The sequence below is a fragment of the Coenobita brevimanus genome, chromosome 35 (assembly GCF_032717465.1).
Source record: "Coenobita brevimanus isolate Jiangsu-jjx chromosome 35, ASM3271746v2, whole genome shotgun sequence".
NCBI classification, from domain to species: domain Eukaryota; kingdom Metazoa; phylum Arthropoda; class Malacostraca; order Decapoda; family Coenobitidae; genus Coenobita; species Coenobita brevimanus.
In genome coordinates, this window is record NC_136988.1 from 20,421,357 (window position 1) to 20,443,079 (window position 21,723).

Consider the following 21,723-nt stretch of genomic DNA (forward strand, 5'->3'; position numbering starts at 1 on the left):
ACAGTTCACGTATATTTTACATTAAGTTTAATTCATCACTAAATGTTAGACCAAGGTACAGTACTTGTTCAATGATGTCCCTCGTTCCTTGGCATCGTCACCTTTCACAGCACACCTGCTGCTAAAGTATTGCTCATCTACGCTATGCACCTAAACAAAACTCGCAGCACAGTTCACGTATATTTTACATAAAGTATAATTATTTATCACTAAATGTCAGACCAAGGTACAGTACCTGTTCATTGATGTCCGTCATTTCTAGGCGTCCCTATTTCTGAGGACCCCTGCCACTAAGGTATTGCTAATGTATGCTACGCACCATAATTTATGCCGTCACGAGGATACATGGCACATTTCACTTACACTTCACACAATATCATGCACAAATACGTGACTACCACAATGATTCCATCCTAACCTCTGCAATTACTCCCTTCCTTACTACGCTTCAATGTGACTGATGCAGCATCCTTCGCCAGGAGAATGCGATGCAACTCCATTGTATTGGCACACACCACACTTCTTCACGAACACCCGCAGCATGTTTGACGTATATTTCACACAATTCTATACCCATTTTCACTCTCAGAATCACAATAATTTCATCCCAAAACACCTCGAATTCTCCCTTTCTGACTATAAAAACTGTACGTAATGCCTGCCCCATTCCACACTATGGTTTATAGCATGCATAACGCTAACTACTTCCACAATTTCATCAAGCCAGCCACAATATCTTTCACACAAAATACAGTTTAGGCATTGGCTTTATTGTATATGTATTTGTAATCACGCAATAGGGCCTTTGGGAGGGCGAGAGGCGAAACCCAGCAACAGTGAACACGCACATCGCCTCTAACCCTAACGAATGGAAATGGCCACTATTCCTTTTCGTGACATATATCAATGTTCCATCGACAATATCACATACAAATATGCTCACAAATATTGGATTATCACACTGAGTCCATAGGGGCTTCAGCTCAGGCAGGAGGGGGAGAATTAGTAGAAGTTTAAAGGGACAGGACACGCAATGCAAACTCACTGCGTGGCTGCTTGGAAGAGACTGAGGTTTATCACCACATGCTGGGCCCCGTAAGGCAGCTTAGTGTTGCCAATGCCTTACCATGGGAAAGCGCTCCACTCGCTACGACGCTTCAAAATTTGACGCAAATCGGGCAGAAACTTCATTTTTGACGAATTTCTTTGTGCTTAGGAACGCGATTCGTGTGACTGATCATCTTTAGATCAATCCACATGGAACGTGAATCGCCTGACTGTGCCTGAGAGGGTTAACAATCACATAAATAAAACGTTATTGAGAAAAAGAGCATAAAAATTAATGTACAACTTACGAAAGAACAACGCTCACAAACAATAGGATAACTGGCAACTTTGACTTGTAACGGAACTACGGTATGGGAAACATCGAGAAACTTCTCGACTACCCAACTGGGAAATCCCGCTTCTTAACAAAAATAGACAAAACAATTTTTTTTTATTATAAATAATAGAACGGAGGAAGGGGAAACAAATGATTAAAAAAAAACAATCCATACACCAGATTACTGGCATCCTCCATTCATAAAATATCTGTAACAGTTAGACTTGAACAGCTGTGGGTTGAAATTTGGAAGGAAACAACTCTGGGGAAGCGAATTCCAGAGAGATGCAGTTCGGGGAATGAAAGAATTCTGATAGGCAGAAGTTCTGCAATATGGTTGGGTGACATTCCAGTCATGAGCGCTACCAGATGCCCGTGTAGCACGAGGGAAGGCATGGCGACGTGGCATCATGGACGCAACTTCGTCTGAGCATTTGCCAAAAAAATATCTGTAAAATAATGCAAGGGAGGCAACATTCCTTCTTAATTGCAGAGGAGGTAGTTTATATGTAATGACAGGGTTGTTAATGATTCTAACAGCTTTGTTCTGAATTTTAGTTGTCTTAATGCAACCTCTCCACAACCATTCCACAAGGGTGAGCAATATTCAGGCTGAGAGCGCACATGACCCTTATAAATTATAGCTAACTGCTCATCGGCGAAGAAGTTACAGACTCTGTACAATAATCCAAGTTTCTTTGAGGATGTTTTAGCAAGTGATCTGACATGAGAGGTCCAGCAGAGGGCACTGTTAAGTGAGACGCCAAGAATTTCAATACTTTTGGAGATGGGAATATTAGTACCACTAAAGGTAATGTACGAATCTGGCAATATCTGTCTATCAGTAAACTGTATATATTTAGTTTTACTAGCATTAAAAGAGACAAGGTTGTTTTGTCCCCATTCACTGATCATAGATAGATCTTGATTTATGGAGATGGCTGTACTGAGTTGAGAGGTAGAGATATTAGACTTTGTAAATGGGCGTCTGAGTGTGAATGAACTCTGTAGTGTTGAGTCATCTGCATATGAGTGAATTGGATTGTGGGTGATAGATAAAAGATTATTAATATGAACCAGCAATAGGGTTGGCGCCAGAACTGATCCCCGCGGCACACCGGCGTTAATTGAGTGGAAATTGGAATATACATCATCTACTTTTACTCTTATTTTCCTGTCACTAAGATATGAAGAAATCGAAGGAAGAAAAGACGTTAGTCCATAGCAAGGGAGTTTGGACAGCAGGGAACGGTGCCATACTCTGTCAAAAGCTTTAGAGATATCAAGAGCTACTGCATGAGTTTCTCCAAAAAGATCAGTTGACTGATGGATGGTATGAGTTAAGAGATAGAGTATGTCAATGGTAGATCTTTCGTGGCGAAAACCATATTGTCTATCACTAATTAAGTTGTTGGATTCAAGATGTTTAACAATGTGCTTATTAATTAAAGTTTCAAATACCTTACCAAGAGATGATGTGACAGCTATTGGTCTGTAATCGGAGGGGTCAGACGAACTTCCTTTCTTCGGAATTGGGTGGATATTGGCTTCTTTCCATGAATTTGGGAAAAAAGAAGTAGGTATGCATAGTCTGAATAATTTAGCTAGGACAGAGGCAAGTTCAGGGGAACACTTTTTCAAAACAATTGGCGGAATTCCATCTGAGCCTGGAGCTTTGTTGGTAGGTAAATCGTCTAGGATGGATTTTACGTATCTTGTCTGTATTTTAAGCGGGGCAATTTCGGGAGAATCAAGGTCCAGTACTGGGACATTCTGGCTGGTATCGTCTATGGTAGAGTTTCTTGCAAAGGTACTAGCAAAGATATCTGCTTTCCCACGTGGGTCATTTGTAATACTGCCATCTGAAGATTTTAGTGGGGGAATGGAAGATGACTTGTTAAAGTTATTATTGAAAGAATTAAGAGTTGACCAGAATATTCTATTGTCATTAGGGTTGTTAAGTAGTTTTGATGCTTGCTTTTGAAGAAAGTTTGATTTAGATAGATTTAATACAGCTTTTGCATGATTTCTAGCAATTTTAAATTGGGAGAGTGATTCAGATGTTTTTTATTTTAAGTAAGAATTATATGCTAATGACTTTTGAACTGTTGCTCTGGCACAGTTGCCATCAAACCATTTTGGAGAGTTCGATCTTTTAGTGAACTGTTGACTTGGTATGAATAAGTCCATACCAGCTAGTATTAAGTCACAAATGTGGGACTGAGTAGAATTGGGATCACTAGAGAAGAAAGACTGCCATGGAATGTCAGCAAGATAATTTCTAAATCCATCCCAGTCTGCCCTATCAAAGTGCCATCGGGTCACCCTGACAGGTTCAGAACGGGGAGGTGTGGGAGGGTTAACTAATGAGGCTTTGATGAGATTGTGGTTAGAGGATCCAAGTGGTGACAGTACCTCTATCCTGTAATGATCTGGATTATTTGTTAAGAATAAATCCAAGAGATGGGCATTATGGTCAGGAACAAGCCAATTCAATATGATCTCTCCACACAGATGGTCATTCAATAGTTTCCTCTCCACACAGCTGGTCATTCAATAGTTTCCTCTCCACACAGCTGGTCATTCAAAAGTTTCCTCTCCACACAGCTGGCCAGTAATTTCCTCTCCACACAGCAGGTCACTCACTGTCTCCCGCAGATGGCGCATTGGCAGTCGGGTCAACGTCTTCTTGTGCAACTATGAGGTCATCAAGAGAGCGATGGCAAAGCTGAAGTTGTCAGACAGGCCAGACTTCCATACCTACGGTGCAATCGGCAGTGGCTCCATGCTGGGTGAGAGAGAGAGAGAGAGAGAGAGAGAGAGAGAGAGAGAGAGAGAGAGAGGCAAGCAAATGGACAGGCAGACAGGCAGACAGACAGGCAGTTAGCTAGCTAGCAAGAGAAAGAGAGAGAGAAAGGACAGATAGACAGGCAGGCAGATAAATAGATAGAGAGAGAGAGAGAGAGAGAGAGAGAGAGAGAGAGAGAGAGAGAGAGAGAGAGAGAGAGAGAGAGAAACAAACGGGCGGGCAGCAGACAGACAGACAAACAGACAGATAGATAGATGGATACAGATAGATTAATATATACAACTAAACTTACATCCTTTACTGCAGGCATACTCTTCTGCAGTGGGGCCCTGTGGCAGAATAATCGTCGCTTTGCCCTTCATCAGCTTCGGGACCTGGGCATGGGGAAGACTTGCTTCGAGGAGGTGATACAGAGGGAGGCAGGGTATCTGGTGCAAGACTATATGAAGCACACGGGCAAGGAACAACCACTCCCTCTGTCTCTGGGGGTGGCCTTACTGAATGTGGTGTGGAAGTTGGTTGGTGGTGAGTTTAACACTAGAACAACATTTGCTGAACTCTCTAAAAGACATGACAAAATTACATGTTAATGAGAACTTTGAGAAATTTGAGGAAGGACTGAGGGAGGTCGGAGTGGCCACATAAACCCCTCCTCCAGTCCATAAGCAGACCGAGAGTAGTCAGGCAGGGGCCCAGACGTTGCCAAGCTGAAAAAACACTCACAATTGCTTCTGTTAAGTTACGTGTTTTTTTTAGTCATATGTTTTTGTGACATGTATGCAATATTTGTATTTAACATAAACTATACCACTGGAAGCTCTGAACACGATTCACGTAAGAGGTCTAGTCCTACGCTATGACAATACAGGTGCAGTCTGGTTGACAAACACTGGGTTGACTGTTGCAGGATACATAAACAGGGCCTAAAAAGGTCTCCAAAAAGACCCTAAACAAAGGTATGAATAGGTTATCGATGCCAAGCATCTTGTTAGACACAGAGAAGGATGCTGGAGCCGTCCAGGGTGCTTTACTCTGTAATAATTCTCTGTTCCGATACAGCAGGTTAAGTGACTAAGAGACCACAAATGACAGAGATAAGAGTGACTGTAAGTTGGCCCGTGCTGCCAACAGGGTCTGGCAAATATACAGTACTGTATGACAATGGCAGTGGCAGTGGTGCGGTAGTAGTAGTGATGGTGGTAATAGTAGCAGTACCTATGGTGGTGGTGGTAGTAGTAGTAGTGGTAGTAGTAGTAGTAGTAGTAGTAACAGCAGCAGCAGAAACAGAAGCTGTTGTAGTATACGAGTAGTAATCGTGTGCTTCACCAGGAATTGCCAGCAGGGTCGTGTTCCTCCCCCTCTTCCTCCTCGTCCTCATCATCATCATCATTATCATCATCATATCTCTTAGCTCTTCTTCCATAATATTCTTGGTCCACCATTCTCTCATCAAGCTTTACTTCCACACTGTTTTTATTCCTTCAACTTTCCTTCTGCTCTGCTCTTGCTCCACTTAATCTTTGACGTTCCCACATTCATTTCTTTTCTGTTTTTCTCCCTTCCTCTCCTTTCCCAGACATGCATTACGAAATGGACGACCCGCGAGGACAGGAAGTCGTCGAGTTAGTCTGCTCCACTAGCGAATCTCTTGTAGGTCGAGTCTACCTCTTCAACATCTTCCCTTGGCTTCGTAAAGTAGCCCCTCCCTTCCTCAAGAAAAAACTGGGCTACGATAAACTTCAGCGATGTGTGGAGAGATGCCTGGATATAGTTTCCGTAAGTATACATGAGGGTCGGGTATATATTGCGCCTCTTGGTGGGAGATACGGGTTAGAGCTTGAACTCTCTTTTCTCTAACGCTTTGGGCTACACAGAACCCAGGGAGTGTAGCCCAAACCCATAGAGAAAAGAACGTTTCGGGCTACACAGAACCCATCTTCAGGAAGTGTAGCCCAAAACGTAAAAGTGAATAAAGAATTGAAGCTCTGTGTCTACCTCCCATCCAACATTTCCACTTGTACTGGATCATCTATATATTACATCTCCCATGTCAATTCTATACGTTGTGGGAAAGGCGCAGTCTGCTGATGTGGGTGTGGCAGTGTGTTATCTATGTACAGTAAAATGCCACAGCTAGTTACAAGTTACATTTAATTGTAATAAAAGTAGCAGTGATTAGCATTCTTCTTTCTTCTTCTTCTTCTTCTTCTTCTTCTCCTGTTCTTATTTCTCTTCTGCTTCCTCCTCCTCCTCTTCGTCTTCTTGTGACGAAGATATGGTATGGACAGGATGTGGAGTTGCAACCTTGTCTTTTTCTGCCACTGAACTATGAGAAATAAATTAGAAAAGGATGAAACTCTGGACCAAGTTAGAAAGAGAGCAAAACAAATAGTACAATATCGAACTGGATAATGGTGGATGAACAAATTAACAAAGACAGGCAACTCAAGGACACATTATCAAAGGCATGGAACTAAAGGCCATAACAAAGACAGGCAACTCAAGGTCGTATTAACACGGACAGGCAACTCAAGGCCATATTACCAAGGACAGGCAACTCAGGGCATGGTGTGGTGTTGCAGGAAGTGTTGAAGGATCACAAGGACACACTGGACCCGTCTCACCCCAGGGACCTCATAGACCAGTACCTGATACAGATGGACCACAACAAGGGAGAGGCCACAGACGCTCCATACACAGGTGAGATTAAGTCCCACAGGAGGCTTCATGACACGTCTCCCTGAGTGATTTATTTAAGAGTGAGACCACTGATGCTCCCTACACAGGTGAGGTTAAAGCCATTATTCTATGTGGATTAGGAGGTACCTATAACCCTTATAATGATAGGTTAAAGGTCAAGGTCACTGGGTAAGGTCCACTTAAATAATTTTTATTCTGTTTAGATCAGACTCTGTGGAAGGGTTGAGGATATGGCAAGAATAAATGGATTCAGTTTTGAGTATAATCAGTTAAAGATCAAAGTCACAGGCCAGTGTCACACAGCAAGGTCAACTCAAGCAGTTTTGATCTTAACAGATCCAAACTTTTATTTATTTATTTATTACATCTTCAGAAATGGACCCACATGTAATGATGAGTGACTTACTGTTTGCTGGGCTCAAGGCTATGATATCCACACTGCACTTGGACATCTTAGACTTTGCCAAGTGTAATACTTTAGCTAGGCTCAAATTCCAGACAAATAACTTTCTCACTTCAAACTGCTTTTTTCATTATTGGATTTGCATGTAATAAACTAACTTGCGGTTTGCTGGGATCAACACCACCATATCGAGATCAGTATTCTCGTTGGTTAAGGAAGCTCCCTGGCACCTCATTGTTAGTGATTTATTTTTGGATACGGCTGGTCAACATCAATTTGTATGTTAATTACGCTGAGTATGGTGGTATTTGAAAGACTTAAGTGAAGCAAAAGAGAATGACAAAAAGTAATAAGCAAAATAAGTTGCTTGGGAAGAGGTCTTAGGCAGCTTGCCCAACCGACGAGAAGATGGCCCCAACTTTCCTCTGAACAGGACCAGAATATTCTGCCTACATTCAAACCACCAGTTATCCTCTTCACATTTTTCAGAGCAGAATTTGCGTGCTGTGATTATCGACTTACTGGTCGCCGGGACTGACACCACCTTATCCACTGTGCGTTGGGCCATCTTGTATTTAGCCAAGCACCCGGAGGTACAGGCCAGGGTCCAGAGGGAAATTGATCAAGAGGTCCCGAGAGACAGCCTTCTCTTCTACTACGAGAGGAACAAGTAAGAGAGTTTGGTGGTAGAATATCACTGTCTGTCTGTCTGTCTGTCACTCATAAGATTCCCAGTTCCAACTTTCCAAATGACCACCACATGGCTATGTAAGTACATATATTTTGGTGGTACAACTATTCTCTCTCTCTCTCTCTCTCTCTCTCTCTCTCTCTCTCTCTCTCTCTCTCTCATGCACAGTTCTTCCTCTCTCTCCCCAGACTACCGTACCTGGAGGCAGTGATTCATGAGGTGCACCGTATTGTCTCTCTGGCACCTTTTGCCACCGCTCACGTCGCCTCTGCAGACACCATGCTGGATGGGTACCTCATTCCCAAGGTTGGTGTCTGTGATTCGAATTCATGAGACCCATATTCTAGGAGGTTCCGTAGTACCTCTCCCTAAGCGATTTATCATGCTTACCATGCCTTGAACACTACACTGAATTGTATGCTATTTATATAATTTCGATATCACAGTAATAACACAGAAGTGGTTATTGAGGTACTCTGTACAAAACAAATCAGTAAGAAACAAATGTTGCAAAATATCCAAAGCCTCTTAAAACAGCCAGGAAGAAAATTAGAAAGAACAAGTAAAAAAATTCGAATTCAAGTTATTAAAGTAGTTAAGAAAATAAGGAAAAATCTTTGAAAATACACACTATCCACATTATTATTATTACCAGCCCTGATAGTGATGCTGCTATTCTTTTCAGTTCGTCTGTGTGTGAGTGTATGGCTGTGTGTGTGTGTGTGTGTGTGTGTGTGTGTGTGTGTGTGTGTGTGTGTGTGTGTGTGTGTGTCTGTCTGTCTGTCTATCTGTCTGTCTGTCTGTCTGTCTGTGTGTCTGGTAGCACGATAACATCGCAGCCACTCAAGATACAGTATCATCACAAAATTTTATGCGTGTGTACTAGGCATGAAAATCTCGGACGAGTTAGAAATTGGTGAAGGTAGGTCAAGGTCATTTCGCGAGCTGCGCTAGATATGGATCGGCTCGCGGCTGGTGTGATTCCCTCCCTGGGGGGATCCTCTAGTTCTTCTTCTTCTTCTTATTATTATTATTATTATTTTTATTTTACCAGGGCACAGTGGTTGTTCCTCACTTGGAGTTCTGCCACAAAGCCTCTCAGTTCTGGGACCAACCAAACGAATTCAACCCAGACCACTTCCTCAACCCAGACGGCTCATTTAACAACAGGAGGGAAGGGTTTCTGCCATTTGGAATTGGTAAGTTGATGATAAGGAAAGAAAAGGCAAAGAAAATAGTTATCATTATCATCGTCATCATTATCATCATCATGATCATTGATCTTTATTGACACTATGTTATTTTTACTTTAACTCTGCCAGATTTTTTTTTTTCATCTTTTTGCAGCTTATTTCTTGCAGTGTTAGTGAGCCCGGATGTGCAGCAGAGTGTAACTGAATGGATGGAGGTGTCATCAAGACTGATGTGGGTGAAAGCGAAATTTGAACGTGTGTTGTGGGTATTTGTGAGTAGCATATGGCCCAGGTAGTGAAAGGGATGAACAAGAGAAGGAGTCTTTCTGGAGTGATGTTGATGAGTATCTGCAGAATTTGGGAGCGAATGTGAATGTGGTAATGATGAGGGATCTGAATGCTAAAGTGAGAAATGTAGCAGGTGAAGGTGTAGTTGGTATGCATGGTGTGCCTGGAAGAAATGAAAATGGGGATAGAATGATACGGATGTGTGTTGAGCAATAGACGGTGACTGGAAATACTTTGAGAAGTATACATGGATGAGACAGGAAAGTGGAAGAGTTGTTGATAGAGCATTGATGGACTATGTGACTGTGTCCAGGAGTATAGGAGGAAGATTGTCGGATGTGAGAGTTTTGAGAGGGGAGGGTGGAAGTATGCCTGACCACTACCTGGTGGAGGGAAAGTTGATAGTAGGTAAAAGATGGTGAGAACTAGGAGAGTTAGGTGTGGCTGGGAGGTTTTGAAAGTGAGTGAGTTGGATAAAAGGAAAAAATGATAAAGTATCAGGAGAAATTGAATAATGAGTAGAATGCAGTGAAAGATCAGGAAAATGGCAGTGTGGAAAAGGAATGGCAGTTGTTTAAGAGTGCCGTGGTGGGTGATTCGGAAGAAGTGTATGGTGTGAGAGGAGTGGGTGGTGGTGTAAGAAAGGGAAGTGAATGGTGGTGCGAGGAAGTATGTATGGCTGTGGCTGAGAAAAGATGTGCATATGAAGTGTTGCTGCAGAGGAAGGATGAGGTTTAATGAGAGAGGTATAAGGAAATGAGGAATAGGGCAAGCAGGGCTGTGCATGTTGCTAAGTGACAGCAGATGGGAGGTGGGGTAGGCGGTTGACTGAGAATTTTCAACAGAATAAGAAATTGTCTTGGAAGGAAATGAAAAGGGTGCAAAAGGAAGAGTCTGGTAAGGAAGAACGAGGAAAAGTAAAGGATGGAAGAATGTTAACTGAGATGGATGCAGTAAAGGGTGAGACGGACGGAGTAGATTGAAAGATTGTTAAATGTAGAGGAGGAATGGGAGGCTGAGACTGTGGCAGATGGAAGGGTGCAAGGAATAAATGTTAGGAGAGTTGAATGATTCTTTGATCACGATGGAGGAAGTGCAGGAGGCAGTAAAGAAGATGAAAACAGGGAAATCTGCAGGTATGGATGGGTGTGCCGTGGAGTGCCTGAAAGGTGGAGGAGCGTCTATTGCTTAGTGGTTAGTAAGATTGTTGAATGTGTGTTTTGTGAGAGGTATGGTGCCAATTGACTGGACAAGTGCTTGTGTGGTTCCGCTGTATAAAGGCAAGGGTAATAAGTAGGAATGTACTAGCATTACGGCTATAAGTCTGTTCAGTGTTGTACAGTCGCCCCAAGAACTGATGGCAGAGTTTCAGATTGCTTCGGTCACTCTGCACTGCCATACGTTTAATGAAAACAGTGAAAATAAGGTAAACATTCATTGCCTTCATCAAGTCATATCAAATAACATATATATTATATCGCACTAAGAATGATGTAAAATGAATAACAGGAGGCAGTGATATATCAGAAGTTAACACTTAGCTACCTTTACCCTAACTGAATGAATGTGAACTGTATTGCTCCGTGCGCGGTGGGCAGTAGGCCTATAACTCCCTGTTCTTGATTTATTTGTTTCCCAGGATTTCAAATACAGATGCTCTGGTTTTGAAGACCAGTTAATGAAAATTCTTGTGACTGCAATACACTGCCTTATTTTCAAATGCTATGATGATGATACAGCAACAATAAGGATGCCATAACAATGAAATTTTTCTTCGTAATGATGCCCTACCTGCGGTAGCAGCAAGACCATACTGTCTTTTATTCCGCCTTCCTCTCGCAAATAATAACTATAATTAGCAACCTTATTCCCAAATGATGCAATTATTTTTAGTTGTAAGGAGGTATGACAGATTCTGTTTTTTCTCTTACACTAGGCAACAAACAGGACCAAAACATGAGTTCATAAACTCTTGCAATGCAAAAGCAGGCACATTTAACTCCATCGTGTAATCTTCATATCTCTCTTTTTATATAAATCGTAATGTCCTGCTGAATAGAAAATGCTGATTTGGAAGTTTTGAACTCAATTATTTGTTTATGAACCTCTGCATTTTATTACTCTTCCTAATCGATTATGCACTGAGGATATCAGACTACGACAAAAGTTAGCATTCTCCGAGGAGCACCGACTCTAGGCAAATTTCGATTTTTTTTTTTTCTAAATTCTCTCACCGATAGCCCTCTGGCTTATATTTCATAATCCAGAGATTTTCCTTAATGGAAAACTGGCCAAAGGCACCGTCATGACTGCATGTCTTTGAGTAAATGTTATCTCCTTTCGTGCGTGTTGCTCGAAACATTTAAAATACTGTAGCTTACTGGCTTCCGCCACCTTACCGCTTTCTGTCGTCGTCCATGGAGACATTGGAAACGGAAATATATGACTTTAAATTATTCCCTAGTATTGTAACGGAAATTATTTTATAAATAATAATTGTAAATTTTCATAGTTTATTGAAGCTCCATTTTGCTCAGTCTTACGCTCTAAAAAATTATTGCATGTTACCATACTAGATTTGAACTCCACAAATTATTCCTGACTGTTCCTGAGAGATAGTTGTGAAATTTCAATTAGTTCCGTTTAGGATTTCCTATTATCGTAACTAACGAACTGCTTCCTACAATTTTGAAACGTACAGGTACTTTGGCATTGATTTATTGTTTTATGTAACAGTTTTACGTATTAGGTTTCACCTCGTAGAGATATAAGGAAGAGTATGTGCACTATCCCAGACCGAAAACTTCTGGATACTCCGCTGTCACTTCTTAGGCCGACTACAGAGTAGGTAAGGTGTATGGTAGAGTGCTAATTATGAGAGTTAGAGAGGGTACAGAGTGAGTGATTGGTGATGAGCTGTGTGGCTTTAAGAGAGGGAGGGGATGCGTGGATCAGGTGTTTGCTGTGAGACAGGTGTGTGAAAAGTATTGAACGATAGGTCAGGATGTGTTTTGGGTGTTCATGGATTTAGAGAAAGCGTATGATAGAACTGATGGGGAGTCTTTGTGGACTGTTTTAAGATTGCATGGACTTGATGCTTGATTGCTAAAAGGAGTGAAAAGATTTTATGTAAATAGTAGAGCATGTGTAAGAGTGGGAAATATGGTGAGTGATTGGTTTCCCATGAGAGAGGGGCTGCGGCAGGGATGTGTGATGTCTCCGTGGTTGTTTAGTATTCATATGGACAGTGTTGTAAGGGGGGTGAATGCAAGAGTGTTAGGTGGAGGTTTGAGTCTGGTGAATGTTGATGGTAGTGAGTGGAATCTGAATCAGCTGCTGTTTGCGAATGATACTGCACTGGTGGCTGATTAAAAGAAGAGATTGAGACAGTTGATAGAGGAGTTTGGAAGGGTGTGTGAAGGGAGGAAATTGAGAGTAAGTGAAAATAAGGGTAAAGTGATGATGCATACGAGCTTGGTAGGCGGTAGGAGGAGGAAAATAGTTTTGAATGGTGAGTTTCTTGAGGAGGTAGAGTGTTTTAAGTGTTTAGGGTCACATGTTGCTATGGATGGGAGAATAGATGCAGAAGTGAAGTGTAGAATGAATGCAGTAGGAAAGGTGCTGGAAGGAATGAAAAAAATGTTTAGATGTTGTTTGCTTAGATGGATGGATACTGTGGTACCGACTGCATTATATGGGGCTGAAACATGGAATACGGGTGTAGCAAGCAGGAAAAGTTTGAATGTATTGGAGATGAGGTGTCTGAGGAGTATGTGTGGGGTGATGCGTATGTATCGAGTGAGAAATGATGAAGTGCGAAGGAGAACTGGAGTTGCACGGGAGATGGCTGATCGAGTTGAGCAGAGGGTGTTGCGATGGTTTGGGCATATGGAGAGAATGGATGATGAGTGATTGGTGAAAAAAATAACTGGATCGGATATGACAGGTGTAAGGCTGAGAGGAAGACCACAAATAGGATGGATGGACAGTGTGAAGAGAGCATTGGATGCAAGAGGGATGTCTGTTGAGCAAGGAAGAGTGGCTGCCCATGATAGAAATGAATGGAGTGAGACTGTGAAAAAACAAATGATGATGCAGCCCTGAGGGGATATTCTCCTGTATTTGGTCTGATCAGCTCATCAGGTCAGGTGTGGGTATGAGGATTGGTCCATTATGATGTGGCAGGGGTTAACCAGCTTTGCTGTCGGACCATGCTGCAGATGTCGCTGACAGCACTGCACAGTTGACTCGTGCGTGTGGTATGGTGAGGATCTGTCCCCTCTCCCCTTGGGTCTAAGATGCAAATGAATGTGTTTGTGTTTATGAGTAAATTAGGAGTGTGTCGTCCCGTCTCGACTAACTCCCTTTCCCAGCAGCAGCCTAGGTATATAGATAGATAGATTTCTTGTAGTTCAGAGGCTAGACAATGCTATGGTTCTCCCTCCTCTCCACAGCACTTCTTCATGACTAGCATTCTCTTATGCTAATCTGCTGTTAAAAATCAGGATTCAAGGTGGAGGGATTGCAATTTTAGGCCAAGCTACTGTAGTGAAAAAATTATTGTCTTATCATTCACTACCATTATCCCGGTTCTTATTCCAGTCCACAGCAGCTCTTATTCCAGTCCTCACCAGCTCTTATTGCAGTCCACACCAGCTCTTATTCCAGCCCACACCAGCTCTTATTCCAGTCCACACCAGCTATTGTTCCAGCCCACACCAGCTCTTATTCCAGCCCTTATTCCAGCTTTTGTCCCAGCCCTTAATCTAGCTCTTATTCCGACCCATACCAACCCTTATTCCAGCCCCTTATCCACAGGTCGTAGGGTGTGCGTGGGGGAAGGTTTGGCCAAGGTAGAGATCTTTGTGTTTCTGACGGCGTTGTTGCAGAATTTCACCTTCTCACCGCCGCAGGGAGAGACGCTGAAGACGGAGAGAGACCCTGATGTGTTAGTTATGAATGTCCCGAAGCCTTACAGGGTGGTCATTGAGGAGAGGCAGAGCGTGAAGAGGAATGAGTAGGAGAGAAGGAGAGAGGGGAGGGAAAAGCTGTGTGTGTGTGACAGAGAGAGAGAGAGAGAGAGAGAGAGAGAGAGAGAGAGAGAGAGAGAGAGAATAAAGAAAAGATCAGTTCCCAAGGCTGCATCACACACCTTGGATCCACATTCAGTGAAGAGTCACCTAAACTCAGCACTGCATCCAATGAGGGAAGAAATAATTAAAAATCTGTCCAATTTTGGCACCATTTTGTAAAGTGGATTTGGTTTCATGTGTATTTTATTGCGGTACATGTAACTAGAAAAGGGATTTGCTCATGCAGATATATTACTCTTTATATATCTTTTTTTATATCTGTATATCTGTACCTATCACTCTACAGTATGTCTATCTATCTATCATTCTAACAAATGAACTATCTATCTGTCTATCAATCTGTCTACCTGTCTGTACATCTATGACACTGCTGAATATTTATCTGTCTATTAATCTGTCTGTCTATCTATACATTTATCTCATTTCAGTACTTACATGTAGTTATATTAAACGATATATCTTATGTTGATGTGTCTCATTAGCCACCCTTCTCACAGGTCTGAGTCTAACAAAAAAAATTATGGTGAAAATTTTTTTTGGTGTTTTTATATATAATTTGCATGCTGAATTAAAAATGTTCACCATTTTGTTCAAACATGTCAGGTTTTTATGCTAATTCAGTATACAGGCATCATACATGAAGAATGTAATTGTTGAGATTAACAATTTTATTTGTTCCAATATACATGTATTTACGGAAAATCTAAACATTAGATACAGTACAGGGGAGACATCGTTACATTTTATTTAGGATAAATGTTTTCCTCACAGACCTTCCCATATTTTTCACTTCTGGACCGTCTCTCTTTAGGCACCAACAGTACTCCACGAGCATGTTCACATCCCAGTGGCATTAGTACTTTCCCTTCATAACTCTAATGTCTTGGTGAAAGCGCTCACCTCGCTCCTCGTTGACATCACCACAATTGTCCAGAAAGCAGTCTAAATGCAAGCTCAGAATATGCATTTTTACAGACATCCGTGCTTCAAGATCCCGGAAACTCTTCAGGAGTTTCACAGCGAGTTCATACTCTGGACTTGTGTGGTTACCCAGGAAATTCCTAATGGTAGATTTTAATGCAAGGCTGTCATTGATCTCGTTGCCTTCAAGATTTTCATCGAACTGAGAATCTTTCATGAGTTACCTGATCTGGAGACCAGCAAAAACTCCTGCTTGCAGTTTTGCAGCACATGTGAGATGCAAAGGCTTTGTTTTGATCACCAAGCCTGATCCCAAAGTTGGCATGATAAGTTTTCCTCACAAAGTTTATGAATTTTGACTGGCGGTCTGTCATAGTTACCTTACCACAGGTACGGCAGATCCTGTCTGGGTCATTCTTGAACTTTCTCTTCATATTGAGAAATATGAATGACAGTGATGCGAAGTACTGTATAGTGTATGTGTTGAAAGAAACGAGTATTGCATTACAGGTATTTGGCTTAAATTTTAAAACAATTTAAGCAGGTTTCAATCAACAAACTCACCGATTCTCACTGAATTAATGATTTTCCTACATCTTTGTTAAAAACCGCGATAACACAAAAACCTGACCTGACTGAGCAAAACTACTTACATTTTTTAAATTAGCATCCAAACGTTACTTAGAAACATCCAAAGGAACTAAGACGTCTAAAATGATGCAGACCCTTGTAATTATGTACCGAATCTCCATCTATCTGTCTCTCTGTACCCATCTATCTGTTTGTCTGTATATCTATCTATTTATTTATCTATCTATATCAGGATCCCTCTCACCACATGAATTATTGAGCAGTAAATTGTTAAACACTGAAGGTTACTCCCGTCTAAGACTTTGCCGGGTCAAAAAGATACGGAAATTGAGTTTTGGGTACAATAAAAACAAGTATTTTTTTTTTTTTTTAACCTAGTCAGAATTATTTTGCTGGTAGGTGAGGGCGCCCACCATCCACCCACTTAGTGTAGTGGTACTCTGTTTTTAGGGTAGCTCTACATTGAATGGCAAGCCAAATGATTTCCTGTAAACCAGGAAAGCATTTACGACACTGGGTGGTAACCTAATAATCAAACAACACGTGTTTCCTATGCGGCAACAAGTGGGTTGACGGAGGGTTAGTGCCCCTTCCCGGAAAACATCTAGTTAAATATACGAACAAGAAGCCTGGGACCGGGACTGACCATTAGGTGACGACTAAGGACCGAACAAAGGACATGGTACAAATAGCTACATGGAATGTAAGGGGAGCAAATGATGAGGTGAAAGAAAGTGAGACTGTCCAGGTGCTTGAGGGAGCGACAGTGGATGTATGTGGATTAAATGAAACTAAATGAGAGGTGAGAGTTCGAGAGCATGTGAGTATGGATGAGATATATGCACGGGAGTAGGTGAGAATGAGAGGGCAAAAGAAGGAGTGTGTATTGTTGTGAGTAACAGATGGAAGGAAAGTATAAGAGAGTATAGATCAGTTGGGTCAAGGATTGTGTAGGTAAGACTGAAAGTTGGCCTACAAATGTGGGCAATTTTGTGTGTGTATGCGCCAATGCATGATTGTGCAACCAGAGTGAAAGAAGAGTTCTGGACAAATGTGAAAGTCTACATGGAAAAGTTTGAAAGGAATGAGAGAGTGTTTGGAGATATGAATGGAAAAGTAGGGAATGTGAAGGTGGATGGAGTAGTTGGTGAGTAGAGTGTGCCTGCAGAGATGCATGAGAATGGCAGTGCATTAGTGGGCATTTGTGCCGGGAGAAGGTTGGTGATAGCCAATACCCTCTTCAGGCACAAAATGATCCATAGGTATTCATGGTGAGCGATGAGAAAGATGGGTGGTGAACTGAATGAACGGAAGGCAATGATTGATTATGTGTGTGTGGATGAAAGGATGAGAAGGTGTGTAATGGATGCAAGAGTACACATAGGTTGGCAGGGTGGACCTTCTAACCACCACTTGGTGGTGGTGAGGATCAAAGTCCAAATGAAATGGAGAAATAGAAGAAGAGAAGGACAGGAAGTAGTATACGCAAGGAGGGTGGAAAGGTTACAAGAGGATGGAAATAAGGCAGAATATAAGAAGGAAGTGGAGGAGCAACTGGGTAAATATGGATTGGAGCAGATGGGGGATGTGGAAAGTGTGTGCAAGATATCCGGACAAAATCTGTGCAGCATGTGAGGTGGTGTGTGGGGTAAAGAGAAAACGAAAGGGGGTGCATGGAACAGCATGGTGGAATGAAGAGGTGAGAGAGACTATGGTACAAAAGAACAAAGCATACAGTGAATGGATGAAAAACAGGGATGTCGAAGGAGCTGAGAAGGATGCAAGAGAGAGGTATATGTAGTGAGGAAGAGAGAGGTGAAAAGATTAGTAAGAGGGAGTAAGAGGAGAGTGGATGAGGAATTTGGAAGGAATTTGAGTGCAAAGTGGATGGAATGTAAAAAAATGTTCTGGAAAGAGGTAAAGAGTTAGACAGTGTGCCAAAGAAGTTAGCTGGGGAGTGAAAGAAAAAATGGTACATTACTAGTGCAGAGGGGAGAACAAGTGAGCAGATGGAGAGAACACTTTAAGGAATTGTTGAACATAGAGAATGAAAGTAATACGACTATAAGTGTCTGGGAAATGGCTGGGAGAAGGAGGGATTTGAGAAGCGAAGAAGAAATCAGTAGGATGGAAGTTGCGGAAGCAATGAAGAAAGCTAAAATGGGAGAAGCCCCAGGAATTGATGGCGTGTGTGATGAAATGCTGAAGCATGAGGAAGAGATAGTAGTTTAATGGATGTGGAAGATGTGCAGACTGACCTGAGAGGAAGCTATTCATTCTTAGATCTTTGGTTGAAAAGTTTCTAGAGAAGGAAAAGAAGTTGTATGTGTCCATCACGGATTTGGAGGAAGCATATGACAGGGTGGATACATGAAGATTGTAGATAGTATTAAGAACATATGGAGTAGACGGGGAGTTGTTGAAGGCCGTGAAGAGTATGTATGAGGGTGCTAAGGCTGCGGTGCGTGTAGACAGTGAACTGTGTGAATTTTTCTATTTGAAGGTTGCATTAAAACAAGGATGTGTTATGTGTCCGTGGTTGTTCCATCTGTATATGGATGGGGTTATAAAAGAGATACCAGGTAGGACTGTGAATGTTGGAGCGGCCCTAGTGAGAGAGGGCAGTGTTTGGAAACTCCCTGTACTGTTGTTTTGCAGATGATACTGTGTTGTTAAGTGAAGACGAAGGGGAGCTGCAAGGTTTGGTGGATGAGTTTGGAAGAGTGTGCAAGAAATGGCATCTAAAGGAGAATGTAGGAAAGAGTAAAGTGATGGTCTCCAGGAGGAGTGAAGTCAGTGAATGTACAGTGAGGGTGGATGGGGAGCAAATGGAAAATTATGTAAGTGCATTTAAGTATTTGGGTTGTGTGATGAGTAAGGATGGAAGTTTAGGAGGTGAAGTGCTTGAAAGTGTACTACAAGGAAGAAAGATTGCTGGGTCCTTGAAAGCAGTAATAAGAAACAGGGAAGTGACCATGGAAGTGAAAAAGCTACTACATGACAATATAGTGATACCAACTCTAACATATGGAAGTGAAGCTTGGACCTTGTTGGAGGGACAGAAGTCAAGAGTGAGAGCAGTGGAAATGAGTTATTTGAGAGGAGAATGTGGCGTCACAAGGAGAGACAGACTGATGTAATGGGGTACAGAAAAGCCCGTGTTGCTTAGAGGCAAAGTGAGGATCCTCTCTTTGGCTCAGTGTAACATGTGTGCGTATGAAGTGTGAGGGTCTGAGTTCAAATCCCGACCAGGCAGCGGTGTGGGATGTGAGGCGGGGCTTGGTTGGCAATTTCATGTTGATCCATTGTTAGCTGACAGTGTCCCTGTCCTTATGTCCTTATGTCCCGGCAATGGGCTGTTTCGGTGTGGTGCGCAGGCTTCCCATGGTGGCCTCTGATGCTTACGCTACCTTGTGTGTTCAAAACTCACCAGATTAATCACCAAGGGGAGAAAAGAGGGATGTAATGGGGTGTACAAAAACCCGCGTTGCTTAGACGCAAAGTGGGGATCCTCTCTTTGACTCAGTGGTAACGTGTGCGTGTATGAAGCGTAAGGGCCTGAGTTCAAATTCCGACCAGACCAGTGATTAATTTGTTAAGTTTCGTTTCAGTTATTACACTGACGAATGAGGAAGTGAAGGAACGTTGTGGTGTGGATGTGGATGTGATAGGAAGCATTAGGAGTAACACATTGAGGTGGTTTGGTCATGACAGGATGGAGAGTGAGAGACTGATGAAGAGAGTGTATGTGAGTGAGGTGGAGGGAGTGAGAGGGAGCAGGAGGCCAAGGATGAGGTGGAGGAATAGAGTGGAGAGGGATATGAGAGAGGGGGGGGGGTGAGCTGGGAGGAAGGAAATGAAATGGCTGGGGACAGGGTGAAATGGAGGCGATTTGTTTGTGGCCACCTCTTACAGGATTAAGGCGTCTGGCAATAGATAGATAGATAGATAGATAGAAGTATGGATCATGACCCATTTTCCCGTTGGTTAATGAAGCTCCCTAGCACTTCTTTCTTTGCAATATATATTTGGATACAGCTGGGTAATATTAGTTTGTACTGTTAAGAAGCGGGATTTGGTAGCTAGGTAGTCTAGAAGTTTTTCACTGATTCCCGATGCTTGCGGTAGTTCCTGTACGTGTCAGAGTTGCCAGTTTGCCGGCTGTTTGTGAGCATAGATGTTTTGTAAGTTATACATTAATTGTTGTGCTCTTTTTTTGCTGTATAATGTTTTCGTTATGTGATTTCTTGTTAAATTATATAATTTTATTTTAGTTTGTATGTTAAATAATTTACAGTGTTATGTAACGTAAGAAAACTCTGGAATGTTTTGATGTCTCATAGGTGGTAACTGTTTTAACTGTTGTTAGGTCGAGCATGTACTGGAAGTTTCTAGAGTAATGCAAGTTTATATAAGGATGGGGAAGAGACTAGAGGGGCTCATTCAGTTTTCAGTTCAGTTTGAGTGTAGTGAAGTGTCAGAGCAGTGAAGTTTGCAAATTTACGGTACTTGTGAAATCAATGAAGTGTTTTTGGCAAACAGTGGTTTGTTATTGAAGTTTGTATATAATCAGTACTCGTGAAAATAGTGAAATGTTATCAAGCAATAAGTGTAATTGAAGTTTGTAAAGTTTCTATAGCTCCGGTGCTTGTTAGAACAGTGAAATGAAGTTGGAAAGCATTCAGTGTAATTATTTGGAAAGTAAAGACAGTGAACTTAAGAAGCCAGCATTTATTTGCAATGCCTTAGCTGATCTTGTGTATTGTACACTTAGAGGCTGACCATAGGAAGAACAACTCACCGGGCAACGTCCATCATGTACTGAACAACTGCTATTGGAGCCTGTGGCAGTGTAGGATGGGGACATAACACTGGTGTCAGGAGTGGGACTGGGCTGCAGTAAGTCTAACCTTCGACATGGAGGGAGAAAGCGTACAGACAAGAGGCCAAGCTAGGCAGGGGGAGGCATCGCTGGGTGTAGTTATGAAGCTATTACAAGCACAATTACAGGTCCAGAACGAAGGACAGAAAGAACTCAAAGAACAATTACAGGCCCAAAGTGTACAATTAAAGGCACAGAATGAAGGACAGAAAGAACTCAAAGAACAATTGCAAGTACAGAATGAACAACTACAGGCACAACGTGAAGAACAAAAAGAATGATTTGAACAACTTCAAGAGGCATTATAGGAGCAACAGAGGGAATTACAGCTGAGGATGCAAGGACAGCTAGATGCTTTCATGGGGGAAATGAATTAAGAACAGCAACCACTTAAGGAGGAAATAGATCTCAAGCTAGAGCAGCGGAAGTATGAGGCAAGCAATAATGTGATGGAGTGCAGACAACATGTAGGTGACCAGATGAAGCATGTAGATGACCAGTTCAAGCATGTAAAGTAGATGGCCATTTAAAAATAATTTGTGAGGGAATAGAGGCTGTGGAGAAATATTGCACTGCTGAGCCTCAGGTTAGTGTACAAGGAGCATTTGAAAAAAAAAAAAAAAGACATTGTATGATGGATCTTGACGAATTCCAAGCATTTAAGGGTAGCATTACAGGGTTGAAAAATCAGAATGCAGAAGTTTTAAGTCCTGGACTGAATGATGATGCCCCAGTTTTTAGGCTCGAAACCAGTGAAGTGCATGGCTA

At 42.1% G+C, this 21,723-nt stretch overlaps 2 protein-coding genes across 2 annotated transcripts in view; both read left to right on the forward strand.

The window, feature by feature from the left end:
• Positions 1-6,969, forward strand: part of LOC145396205 (cytochrome P450 2L1-like) — a 98,585-nt gene extending 91,616 nt beyond the window's left edge. Inside the window, exons 2-3 of the mRNA XM_080269640.1 lie at positions 5,770-5,969; positions 6,776-6,969. Coding sequence (XP_080125766.1) covers positions 5,770-5,969; positions 6,776-6,937 — 362 coding nt within the window. The 3' untranslated portion in view covers positions 6,938-6,969. The remainder of the gene's footprint in view (positions 1-5,769; positions 5,970-6,775) is intronic.
• Positions 6,965-14,500, forward strand: LOC145396174 (cytochrome P450 2L1-like). Its single transcript, XM_080269615.1, has 5 exons — positions 6,965-6,979; positions 7,764-7,966; positions 8,176-8,293; positions 9,042-9,186; positions 14,287-14,500. The coding sequence occupies exons 1-5, from the start codon at positions 6,965-6,967 to the stop codon at positions 14,487-14,489; spliced, it is 684 nt and encodes a 227-aa protein (XP_080125741.1). The 3' UTR covers positions 14,490-14,500.
• Positions 14,501-21,723: the final 7,223 nt, after the last annotated feature.

What these genes read in the sequence shown, in the direction of transcription:
- LOC145396174 (XM_080269615.1), top strand. An exon ending in ATGGGTACCTCATTCCCAAG is followed by an intron (nt 8,294 to 9,041) that starts GTTGGTGTCTGT and finishes TTATTTTACCAG; the next exon opens with GGCACAGTGGTTGTTCCTCA. An exon ending in GTTTCTGCCATTTGGAATTG is followed by an intron (nt 9,187 to 14,286) that starts GTAAGTTGATGA and finishes CCTTATCCACAG; the next exon opens with GTCGTAGGGTGTGCGTGGGG.